The sequence below is a fragment of the Chondrus crispus genome, genomic scaffold, assembly GCF_000350225.1.
Source record: "Chondrus crispus Stackhouse genomic scaffold, scaffold_3, whole genome shotgun sequence".
Classification (NCBI taxonomy): domain Eukaryota; phylum Rhodophyta; class Florideophyceae; order Gigartinales; family Gigartinaceae; genus Chondrus; species Chondrus crispus.
In genome coordinates, this window is record NW_005179158.1 from 1 (window position 1) to 12,046 (window position 12,046).

Below are 12,046 nucleotides of genomic sequence, written 5' to 3' on the forward strand. Positions count from 1 at the left end.
GCACGCAAACAACTGAGGGATGCGGGGCGCGTGTTCGAGGCGGCGGGGACGCGGCGCGGTTCTGCCGCGGGCTATCAATGCGTAGGCTGATAAAGCGTAGAAACCGGGGGGGCAGAGGCCGGGCGCCAAGGGGTAAACAGGTTGGCAAGCTGCGCGTAGAAACGGGTGAGACGGCCAAGGATGTGGCCTGAAGGTGCGCGCGGGGCAGCGTTAACTAATTAAAAAATTACGCTCTTCCAGAAGGACCACCTGCGCTGAAGGGAGAAGCGAGCCGTCACGCGCGGTGTCCAATCGCGGCTGGCGGTGTGGCAAACTGGCGTTAATATGCCCACGGTTTGGTAACCCGCGCAGAGGGACGTCATCGTCACATCTTCGCGCTCACCAGCTGCCCCCGGCTGGGGCGACACCGATCGTATAAAAGTCGCTGTCTCCGTCGGTGAACGAACCTCTCTCCATCCACCACCAGCTCTCTCCGCTCCGCCCACACGGGACCCCCAAAACACAATGGCAAGCTCCACTTCGCACCCGACGCTCTTCTCGCCGCTGAAGCTGGGCGAGACTCTCACGCTGCCCAACCGCGTCGTGATGGCGCCGATGTCGCGCGGCCGGGCCACGTCCGCGCTGAAGGCGAACGAGCTGATGGCGGAGTACTACGCGTCGCGCGCGTCGGCCGGCCTGCTCATCACGGAGGGGACCCACACGTCCGTCATGGGGCGCGGCTGGTTCCACACGCCGGAGCTCGTCACGTCCGACGACGCTAAGGCCTGGCGCATCGTCACGGACAAGGTGCACGAGGCCGGCGGCCGCATCTTCTGCCAGATGTGGCACGCGGGCCGCGCCAGCCACTCGGCCTTCAGGGATGGCGAGGACGGGTACGAGGGAGAGAAGAAGCTGTCCGTCGCGCCGTCCGCGATCAAGAGGGCGTCGGAAGCTGGCAAGCAGAGACACACGCCCAGGGGCGGGGAGGTCGATGTCGAGACGCCCAGGGCGATGACCGTCGAGGAGATCGAGGCGCTGCCGGAGGAGTTTCGGAACGCCGCGCAGGTCGCCAGGGATGGCGGCTTTGACGGCGTGGAGATCCATGGCGCGAACGGCTTTCTGCTGGATACTTTCATGCAGAGCTGCTCGAACCATCGCACGGATCAGTACGGAGGATCGCTGGAGAACCGCTTCCGCATTGTGGACGCGTGCATCCGCGCTGTTCTGACGGTGTTCGAGCCGGAGTGCGTGGGGATCCGCATCGCTCCGAACGGTGTGTACAATGGCATGGGGAGCGACGACTTCCGCGAGTCGTTCCTGTACTACGCGAGGAGGTTCAGTGAGTACAAGCTGGGCTACATGCACGTCATGATCGGGCTGGGCTTCGGCTTCCACAACAAGGGCAAGCCGATGACGATTGCGGAGCTGAAGAAGGAGTTCCCGGGACCGATTATTGCGAATGTTGGATTCGACGCCGACTCGGCAGAGAAGGAGCTGTCCGAGGGCGGCGCAGACTTGGTCGCGTTTGGAAGGCCGTTCCTCTCAAATCCGGATTTGGTCGAGAAGATGCAGGAGGGGAGGGAATTACGCCCGATGCTTCCGATGGAATATTGGTACACGAGTAAGGAAAATGTATGGACCAGTGAGGGCTACACAGACCTTAGCGTTATGGATGAACCGGTAGAGGCAAAGGAATAGATGTGGTAGTTTCCTTCTAGAAGTCCGTGTCGATTTTAATTTTGATTGCAGAATCCTAAATGCCGATGTTTTCATACACATCAAGCCTTTTTGTGTGTGTATCTTTTCGTGACGGCATGCTTTTAACTTGTCCCGGTACAGTATCTGGTGGCTGTAACCGCAGCTGTATGGCGCATGCATATGCGTCTCCCCACAACAGCGGTGCCTCGCAGGTGCATTGTCGGTTGATCGTTGAACTGCTTCTTTGACGAATTTTAGCTTCAGCGAATAGGATTGCCGCTACTTTGATGACGCACCTGATTCCCCAAACCTAATGATGCATTATCTACAGGCTATCCCGCCTACTATTTTAAGTATTAGCTTAGCAACATTAAAATAATGTCCATCTGTGTAGCATATGGACCGAAAACGACCAACACGTGATCCACAACTTCAAAGGAAGCGGCTCAATCGACAAATTTTTTTTTCTGGGAATTCTGTCTTGGAATTGAGTTCCACGATCATGAACAGGAATGGATGTGTACAGCAAGGGACGGCAACTGCCCGTATTCCGCACTATCGTAAACCACACGGAGATTCCATGTACCGTGGAGGGAAACTACATACACGCATGATCATGTCAAAGAAAAACCGTGTTTCTGATGTAGGAATATCATTAACCGTCCCTTATGGCGGCATCGAAAGAACAACTCCTTCAGTCATGTCAGCTGAAGAAATCGTATCCAGCAGGGCGAGGAGGAGAATTTTTTTCAGCCACAGAGGATCATGCAGACATCTGCCCGCTCATCGCAATTTCATTCGACAGAGAAGAAGCAGAATGTGGCTCATGGGGCATATCGATTTAAAGGAATGTGGTCAAATTCATCTAAACCATCATCTTCAAATTTTATACTGCAAACCCCGTGGTGTATACACAATACTGTCTTGTACGCACACCATGCAGTTTGTCTCTGCAAAACTTGCTAGGACTGGTGGCTCGTATTTGCCCAAGTTTCATTCTACTCTTCTCTGTGTACGAACAACCTCCTGTTGCCGCATCCACAGCGTTGGACCTGCTACAGCATTCGTCTCCCCTCCTCCCTATCCCGGTCTTTTAATGTTGATTTCTGCTTCCTGTATTTCTTTTCTGCCATTCCTCTCTAGCTAGCCTTGCAAGTACCTACTACTATTACCATCCATCATGTCATACTGAAAAAGTACGTCCCCGAAAACAGAGGGGGAACTTTTCATGATGGGAAGCAGGCAATTCAGAGAATGTTTGAAGAAAAGCTGGGAATGCGTTCTCACACTTCTTGTTAGACGTCATACTCACCCTCGAGTCTGCGCGAAATGTTTAGAGTTGGAAGAATGGTTTTAGTTTTCAATTTGAAGTTGTATTTCATTTAGTTGTACTGTACTACCTAAGTTTTTCTCGTTGGTTAAGATAGCCGTGGCCAGAAAAGGAATTCTCATAACATCATTATCTATCTGCAGTAAGCCTTCTGCATATGCTCAAAGAGCGAGTTGAAGGTGCTTCTTGGCAAGATTGAAGGCTTCATTGTATAAGTACCGGTCCTCGTCTTCGGTAGTATCGACGAACCGCTCCAGATAGGCATCACGCGCAGGAGGTTGATATACTGGGATTTCCTTCAAATTCGCCTCGTATAGAGCAGCCCCCTCGTTAAGCTTGGACTCCTTACTCTCCTTCATTTTGCGGATTTGATCCATACGACTGGTTTGATTCAATCCAGCGTCATACAAAGTCTGAAAGAGATCGACGTCATCCCCAGCGACCATCTCGATGGCCTTAGTGTAGGCCCAAATCTCGTAAACCTCCTTGAAGTGCGTCTCGAATTTGCGCACTTCATCGTTGAACTCATCCTCCCTCGATTTGCCGCTGTCGTAGATGTTGTCCAAAACGCGTTCTGCGTTTTCGATACCCGCAGCCCTGAGATGAGATAGAGCCATCCGACGCATTGTGAAAGAGGATCCAACACTGACACCAGACGCTCTGCTGTTGATATCGACCGCGAAGCAGCCAGCGCGAGAGGTCTCGCCAGTTTCTGTCTTGACATCGAATCCTTTTCCACCAAGGCCGTTGTCCTCGATCGGAAGGAATTCACCGTTCTGGTCCTGAAATCTTCTGAACCTGCCAACCCTTCCGAAGTTGGGGTGGTCAGCATGATACGGTTTCACAAGCCCGGCAAGAGATTGCACTGCACCATCTTCTTGACGCTCAAACATTGGAGATACAAGGAGAGCGTCATATTCATCTTCTTTCATCGACAAATGCTCACCATTTTGCGTAGGATAAACGTCAGTATACGAACCCTGTTCGTACTTAGCAATTCCCGCTTCGAGAAGCAGGTGGAACATGCTGTGAATCTCAACCGGTGAAGAAGTCACATGCATCATGATCCATTCCCAGTTCTTGAACAAATTCATGTTGGAGGACTTGGTAGAAAACTCGGGGTCAGTGAAACAGGACACTTGGGCACGGTGATACAACCATCCTTGGCGACCCTTCCAGGTATGGGGTGCATATGCCTCCATTTCCTCAGTGGCTTTTTCGAGATTCTCTTCAATACCGAAGCCGAAAATGAGGCACGAGGCAGCTTGACGCCAGGCCCCATAGGTGGTTTTGGTAGCTTCTCGGAGGAAGTGCTCCTTCGCCTCCATGTTTCCACGTTTTTCTTCCTCTCCAACTTTTTGCATGGATTCGAGGAACCGCTGGGATTCCTGAAACTGGAACTTGAGCGTTTCTTCAGTGGAAGAAAACATGGCCTTTGCCTCAGCAGGGGTGAAGTTAGTAGCACGGGCCACGGTGGCCACCATGATGTCGTTCCAAATACTGAAGACCTGTTCCCCGTTTCCATGCAGGAACAAGGAGTGGAGGTGCTTGCTGGCGGCCATCACAGGTGTGCCCTGTAGCCACTCTGCAGTCATTGTGTGTCTCGGATAACAGGAATTTCCAGGAGTACGGCTCATCAGGGTAATGGCTCCCTTATACTTTTCAGTAGCCTGCTGGGTGACCTTGTAGCCCAGAAGCTCCGAGTCGTCAATCTCAAACAAATTCATGACGCCATCCAGGACAGAGATCTGGTCCAGACCAGACAAGCTCATACCACCACTGAGCATTTTCGAGCCAGGGATCAGACGACCGCTTTGGTCCAGGAGACCGCGTTGGGAGCAGTAGTTCTTGAAATGATCGACGTTCATGGCCTGGCAGAAAGTGAGGTTGCGTATCGCCTTGTCTGAAACGGGGTTAGTGACCGTTGTGCCAGTGTTAAGCCGCATTTGATCGGCGGCAATCAATTCTGCTGAGTTGCTCTTGTTGCCCCTGATGATAGCGATGGGCTTTCCATGCTCTTCGATGGCAATTTTTTCGACGGTCTTGGACGGAAGAACACGGAGTTTGTAGAAGGGGAGGAGGTTTTCGGCAAGCTTTGTGATCACATCAAAAGTGTTATATTCTTCTTCACCGACGGTACCTCTCATAAGGTAAGCACTCTCATGCTCTAGTTGACCATTGGCTGTGGTCGACATTGGCCCGAGCGAGCGCTTAAACATGGCAGCGCCAGGGAGATTCTTCGAGAGAACCTCTTTGTAGTAGGCGTCAGCTCTCTGACCGATGAAAACGTCATAACGATGCCTGTAGCTCAGGAGAAGTTTCAAGAATTCGAGGTTCTCAGATTCGGCGGGAATCTCGAGCGGGAAGGTGATATCATCTTCAATTCCGCTGTTCATCATTCCGGTCTGCTGGTTTGAGTATGCACCACCAACACCAAAGAAAGAGCGCTTTTCGACGACAGATGTGTTGATATTGTATAAAGCTCCCATGTTAGTGAGGTCTTCAAAATGCTTTCTGTAGAGAATCATGAAAATGACCTCCGAGTTAATCTGAATAACACTACGCGGCCCACCACCAACAAGAAGGAGATGATCGCTTTGAGCAGAAGCCACATCGAGGTACTTGAGATCGACCGATTCTGGAGAGCTCGGGACCTTGGCGGGCGAGGTAGACATTTCAGTTAATTGAACCATTGTGAGAAAGGAGTGAGTTTTGTTAGGCAGCTGAGTAAGACTCGTGAGTTTTGTGTGAGAGGTGGAGGTGAGTGGGTGATGGAGTTGAAACGTTGACAGTGGGAGGGTATTTTATATGCGTTCGCAGAGACTGTAGATGGCACTGCATACAGTCTGATGAAGAAACTGCGGCGACTGCGGTGAGACAGAGAGGAAAGAGGACTATGTCAACACCTTCCCGGCAATAGAACTAGAGAAATCCGAAGGGTGTGTATTATGGTGGGTGTAGAATATTGGACAGCGTATGCTTTCGACAAAGTATAGAACAACCGGAAAAATTTGACGAATGCTTACGCAAAGCCTAATCGGACCGGCAGATGCCCCGGGAATGGTATTGTCATGATAGACCCCTTGACTGGCAAAGAAAAAGGAAGCTACAAAGGCTGTTGTAAGTGGCGAGCATAAAAAACTGATCGCAAATCTAATTGCAGTTTTGAAGATGGAGGCAATTCTCGCGGAGAAAGTGGCCCAACGGTACGCCGTTGGGACAAGAGGGGCGGCTGTGCATCGAGAATCTGAGGTGCTGGTTTTTGAAATATTCCGTTTAGGCGGAATTTGCAAACCTGAAGGAGCCAAAAATTCATGAAGGTGCTACCATTCCCGACCGCCATAGTCTTCCTCTCATTGCTGTACGAGAGACAAAGGCTGCAGATGCCCTGTTTGTAATAGAAATGTCTTCAATACTTGGTTCCGGCTTGACCATGGTGCGTTCAAGAAGAAAAACAAGGCCACACAGTAGCTAGACTTTCCGAACTGGCAGGAAAGTGGGAAGGAAATTTTGCTTTGGCATCTTGACACCGAAAACAATGCCATGTCAACAAGAACCATTCCTCTCTTTTAGATTACTTTCTTCTACAGGAAGAAACTAGATTAGACTTTCGTTGCTTCTCGGAAACGTGTCGAGATTGTTGCGAGGGCAGCGCAGCAAACTCCTTGAGTGAGAAGGCTCAGCAGCTGCGGCACTGTCTTCGAGGTCACGATTGCAGTCCTTTGGGAAGTTGTGACACGCGGGCAAAGGGGCTCTGGAGCTCATCGGGTGTGTTGAGATGACATCATCTCTTTGATACATCTGTCCGGTCACAGTGCCAGTATGTTTTGCTCGTTTGATAGTATCGAGACAAAATGTGACGACATGTAGTGTCATAACGTCTCAATGATGTGACATTGAGACGTTGTGACACTACATGTCGTCACATTTTGTCTCGATACTATCAAAACGAGCAAAACATACTGGCGAGTCAATGGGAGGCAATGATATGATTTCTCTCTCATACGACGCTACCGTGCCTTTAAAAATTTCAGCGCAGGTTAATATTCTCTTATTGCGTTGTCACGTGCATCATCACGATTAGAGCATCCGGCTCCGCCATTTTTTTCATTGTTGCAGGTATTCTAAGGGTGTTAAACCGGTCCTCTTCTCTTTTGCACTACTAACGCTGTAACACCATGCCTGCTACGAAGGGAGGATCATCGCATCGATATGAGTGGCTGTTCTACACCCCGTGGTACATTGCCAGATGCATCTCTTCTCATCACCTTGATGTTGATCCGTTGTAACAGCTTCTCATCTTGACCTCACTTTGCCTTTGCTTCTGTCGCCGTAGAATAGGAAAAACCCCTTAAAATATTCGACACCCACTGCACCCACTGCATATAAAAAGGGACCGACTTGATCCACAGAGCAAGTCCGAACCCACCTCACCAACTGCCTCACTTACTCACCAACTCACTCAGCTTCACACCCAACCAACAACTATAAAAGTCCCCCCAACTCAAGATGCGTACCACAGCCATTTTCATGCTCCTTCTTGGGGTTGCCCTTGCCCAAAATGTGACGGAGAATACGAGGGATCGGGAGAGCTCCGTCTTTGGATACGTCGCTTTCCCCCGAGTTTTCGATGGCGTGCTCGTCGACAATCTCGAAACCCCAGTCCAGTTCCGCGGGATCCTGTACCTGAGCTTCGCGGCCTGGAATGCCTGGTGCAACTACCACCCGACAGCCGTTGACATGTTCGGTCGCGACAAGTTCAAGCGCCCCGCCGAAGAGCACACGCGTGACAACAAGAACGTCGCTGTGTTGTACTCGCTCTACCGCGTGTACCAGGCGTCTCCACACAGCTTTGGTGGCGCGCAGGGACTACCGCTGTATCGACAGATGATGAGGGAGATGGGGTACGACCCCAACGACCAGAGCATGGACCTAACGACCGCCGTCGGCATTGGAAACAGGGCCGGGCGCGACACCGCCCGCCTCATGCGCATGGACGGCTGGAACGGCGAGGGTGATATCAGCGGCACGCCGAAGGGATACAGGCAGCCGTTCCTCGACTACACCAATTACATCCCCAAGAATACGCCGTGGAGGCTGCGCTACCCCTTCCGCTGGCAGCCACTCCTCGAGAACAACGGGCGCGGGTTCTTCTTCCGGCAGGAATCTGTGACGCCATACGCCGGGTCCGCCATCGCGTTCAGCCTTACGCCCGAGGAGGTGAAGAGGCGCAAGGTGCCGTCCCCGTACAAAAAGGGATCTGTTCAAGCCAAGAACGCTCTACCCGAGGACATCAAGACGCTGAAGAGGAACGCCAAGGAGGTGCTGGAGGTATCTCGTAAGCTGACCGAGATGCAGATGATCTACGCGGAGCTGTTCGATAACAAGGCGAAGGCGTTCCGGACGAAGGAGAACCCGTTCGGACTCGGCGGGATCGCGACGGCGATCCGGTTCAGCGTGCTGGCGCCGGCGCTGGACTGGAACCTGGACGAGGAGATGATCTACGGACTGGGGGCGAACATCGCGACGTTCGACTCGATGGTGACAGCGTGGAAGGAGAAGCGGCGCGTGGACGGGGTGCGGCCGACGGGGCAGACGATGGAGTACCTGTTCGGGGAGAAGCAGTTCTCCGTGTGGGGCGGGCCGGGGCGGCGGCCGGTGAAGATCAGGGCTGGTGACTGGAGCCCGTTCATCCGAACGATGCCGCACGCGGAGTTCCCGTCGGGCAGCTCGTGCGCGTGCACGGCGGTGGTGGAGCACGCGCTGATCAACACGAAGAACAGGGACGACTTTCCGTTCCGGTTCACGGTGCCGAAGGGGTCGAGCAAGTTCTACCCGGGGCAGCTGCCGAGCAGGGACACGGACGTGGAGATCAAGACGCTGAGCGAGTGGGCGCAGCTGTGCGGGGAGTCGAGGCTGTACGCGGGGGTGCACTTCAAGCCCTCGATTCAGGCGGGTAGCGACCTGTGCAAGGGCATCGCGCAGTCCGCGCAGGAGCTCACCGATAAGCTCGTCGCAGGGTCACTCGACGCCAAGTGGATGAAGTGGCTGCCGGAGGGGGCCGACAGGTTTTGGGAGACGGAGTAAGGCAGATGGGAATAAGGGAGATTGGGTAAGCTGGTGGAAGCTGTGGTGCGGTATTTTTTAAAATAACAAATTACGGGAAAGTACTTTAAACGACATGCCTTTTTTTATAAATAGAGTTTATGCAACTATCAAATGCTCTTTTTTTGCAACTGACCTTTTTTCAGTGAATGGTACACTGGGCGCACCGTGGAGCGCAACAGTATACAGTTTAGAACTAACCAAACTAAAATCTCCCATGGTAGCTTGATGCAGTAGCGATAAATGCGGTCCACTACCTCTCGAGAGGTGGCTAGATGAGTGTCTATCGGACCGTTAGTGCACATATGAGAACAAAAGTTGTTTTATTTTTTCTTGACAACGCAACAAGCGATTTCAGTTCATGTTTTGTAACCAGAAGGCCATCACTGCAGGTAAAGCACATGGTTTTCGATTCTTACCGAAAACTGTCTCATTGGTACCCACATAGAGGCGTTCAAAGAAAAAGTCGGCTTACAACTAGCATTTTTCTTAAAGCAAATTTTATACAAGTAGCATAGAAACTTCAGAAAAAATTTAAAATACTCAATCTACCAAAGAAAAATGGAAACCGTGGACATCAAAGTTGAAAAGAAATAAAATTCACAGATTTTTATGTTGTGATAATGCTTGGTCGGATAGACACTAGTGTCCTGACGACAAGAGGCTACCCTTCGAAGGATACCTTTCAACCAATTTTTTCTGCACCTGTGCTTGCTCAACAACAAGGAAACAAGTACCCTCCCCACATTTGACTTGTGCGTTGCTGAAAGATGGATTTTGGTGAGATCAGCACATCTTCTCCGGCTATTTTTAGATGCCCCAAAAAGAACCCTTTTGGACCGACCTCAAAACGCTATTTGTTACTGTCATCGAAACTAAAACGCCTGTTTAAAATGTCAACCAGGTATTGAAACTTGATTATAATCTTAGCCTTTCTGTGCACTGACGTTGTCAACAACTGCTATCCCAATGCTTCGCAAGATCCTATTGCCAAGGGCATGTACGTTTAAGAAATGGCGTCCAACTGACTTTATTATAAATTAGCGCACTGGTTGCCTTGCTCTAAGAGCACTGGTTGCCTTGCTCTAAGAGCAAGGCAACCAGTGCGCTAATTTATAGCGCACATTTTTAGCCATACAGCGCTCTAAAGAGTGCGCAACACAACAAGTGCGTCGCCATATGTGACGGCCCGCAAGGGGCCGAGTATTAGTTTTTCCCAAGTTTTTCGCCAAGACAAGGGGTCTGACGCACGGCGCATATAGCACTCGAAAGATGATTGGTTATAGTGATTATGAAATATCGATGAATTCTGAGTGATCGCGTGCTATATCCATTTCTATCCTGCGCCAGGAAAGAAACGAATATAGAGATAGGTGCTTCCAGATAGCAACCGAAAAAAGCGATTAGCGCACCAGTTGACATGCCAACAAGGGAAAATCTCTAAAATTTCGAAATTTAGCGCACTGGTTGCCTTGCTCTTAAGTTTCGATTTAATAACGCAAATTAAATTATAAAACTGGAAATCCAACCACGACTTTTTCACAAGCCGTACGTAGCAGGCCTTGTCGATGTCATCATCAACCTGAAAGGTGGTTCAACCCATCCTCGCGTGACTTTTTGTACAGCCGCAACCAGTATGGCCGGTAACGGAGTTTCTTTGTGTGCGTTAGGGGCAGACGAGGAGTCCATATTTGCGTCTGAGAGGGGTTGGCGGGGGGGGGGGGAGGGGGGGTGGCGATGCGTGAAGGGCGTGGATGGTTAAAAGAATGATGGTGGTGTGTTGTGCGGTTGGAGGCCGAAGTGCTACAAATGGAAAAAAACAACGCGTTATTTTTTTCCATTTGCCCACAAACTCGTTGGACGTAAAGTAAACCCGAGTTTGAAAAATCCCACCACGAGTTTTGCGGACTGACCTCCAGCAAGGTACCTGCCCGCAACAAACGCAAGTCTGGTACATCGTTGTGCCATCCGACGGATCACGTGCACCTGGGCGAATACTCGCTGAAGCGAATATTGTAGCTCGCCACATGGATAGAATAGTTCTCAGTCGAAAGGGCGATGTGTTTCGTCTTCTTGACGGGCTGAGGGGGGCCGTTTAGAGAGGACCGCTCTTTAGAAGCTTCTACTTGTCTGTCTTCTGCGATTGCTTTAGCGGCATATGCGGCAGATCTTGTGGTGCTTCGATCTGTTGATGGACTCTGGGTAGATAAAGTGATAGGGGCATCCATGACGCAAACCGGTACGAACCGTGCAGTATGAGACTCGTTTGTGCTGATGAGAGAGGGGAAACCCCACTTCGTTTTCCTTCAAGACGGGTCGATCCGGCACTGCCGTACAGTAATCAGGCGGATGTGAAAACTCGTGTTAAAAACACGTGTTTTCCATGACTTTGCGGACAACGTTAATGTACATATACATATATGTCGACACTGGTTTTTACAGCGAGAAATGACGAGAAACTCAAATCCAGTGCTGCACTGGATTCCTCTTTTTTCGCTCCTATCTCATAACATGCTAACCTGCAGAGGGTAACCGGCTACACCCGCTGCAAGTTAGCATGTCGCGGGATAGTCGACAGGCAATGCTGTGCAGGGCAATCAATCTGTATTTCGAATGTTGCAGCAGGAAGGCGCAGTAAGGTAATAACTTTACAGTTGCTGCATATGGGAACGATCACACAGCACAGCATCTCAGGGCCATTCCATTCATCGTAATTGGCAATCACGCAATCACGCAATCACGTCAATAAATGGTGGCTGCTCCCTTGTGGTTGGTTGTTTATATTACGTTTCTTAAAAAATGGTCATGCTCATTAAAGAAATAAACAATCGACTTAAAATTAATCTTGTGCTCCAACTTGCAGAACAACGTTAAATTAATGTCGTGATCGCGTGATTGCGTGATTGCATGATTGCCAATCACGATGAATGGAAT

General features: G+C 50.7%; 2 protein-coding genes; both read left to right on the top strand.

Moving 5' to 3' along the window:
- Positions 1-504: 504 nt before the first annotated feature.
- Positions 505-2,071, top strand: CHC_T00009377001 (NADH:flavin oxidoreductase/NADH oxidase). XM_005716606.1 is given in 2 exon segments: positions 505-1,677; positions 1,678-2,071. The coding sequence occupies 1 exon segment, from the start codon at positions 505-507 to the stop codon at positions 1,675-1,677; it is 1,173 nt and encodes a 390-aa protein (XP_005716663.1). The 3' UTR covers positions 1,678-2,071.
- Positions 2,072-7,537: 5,466 nt separating this feature from the next.
- CHC_T00008360001 (PAP2/haloperoxidase-like protein) lies at positions 7,538-9,094 on the top strand. The gene has a single exon (XM_005716607.1). The coding sequence runs from the start codon at positions 7,538-7,540 to the stop codon at positions 9,092-9,094; it is 1,557 nt and encodes a 518-aa protein (XP_005716664.1).
- The last annotated feature ends 2,952 nt before the right edge of the window (positions 9,095-12,046 follow it).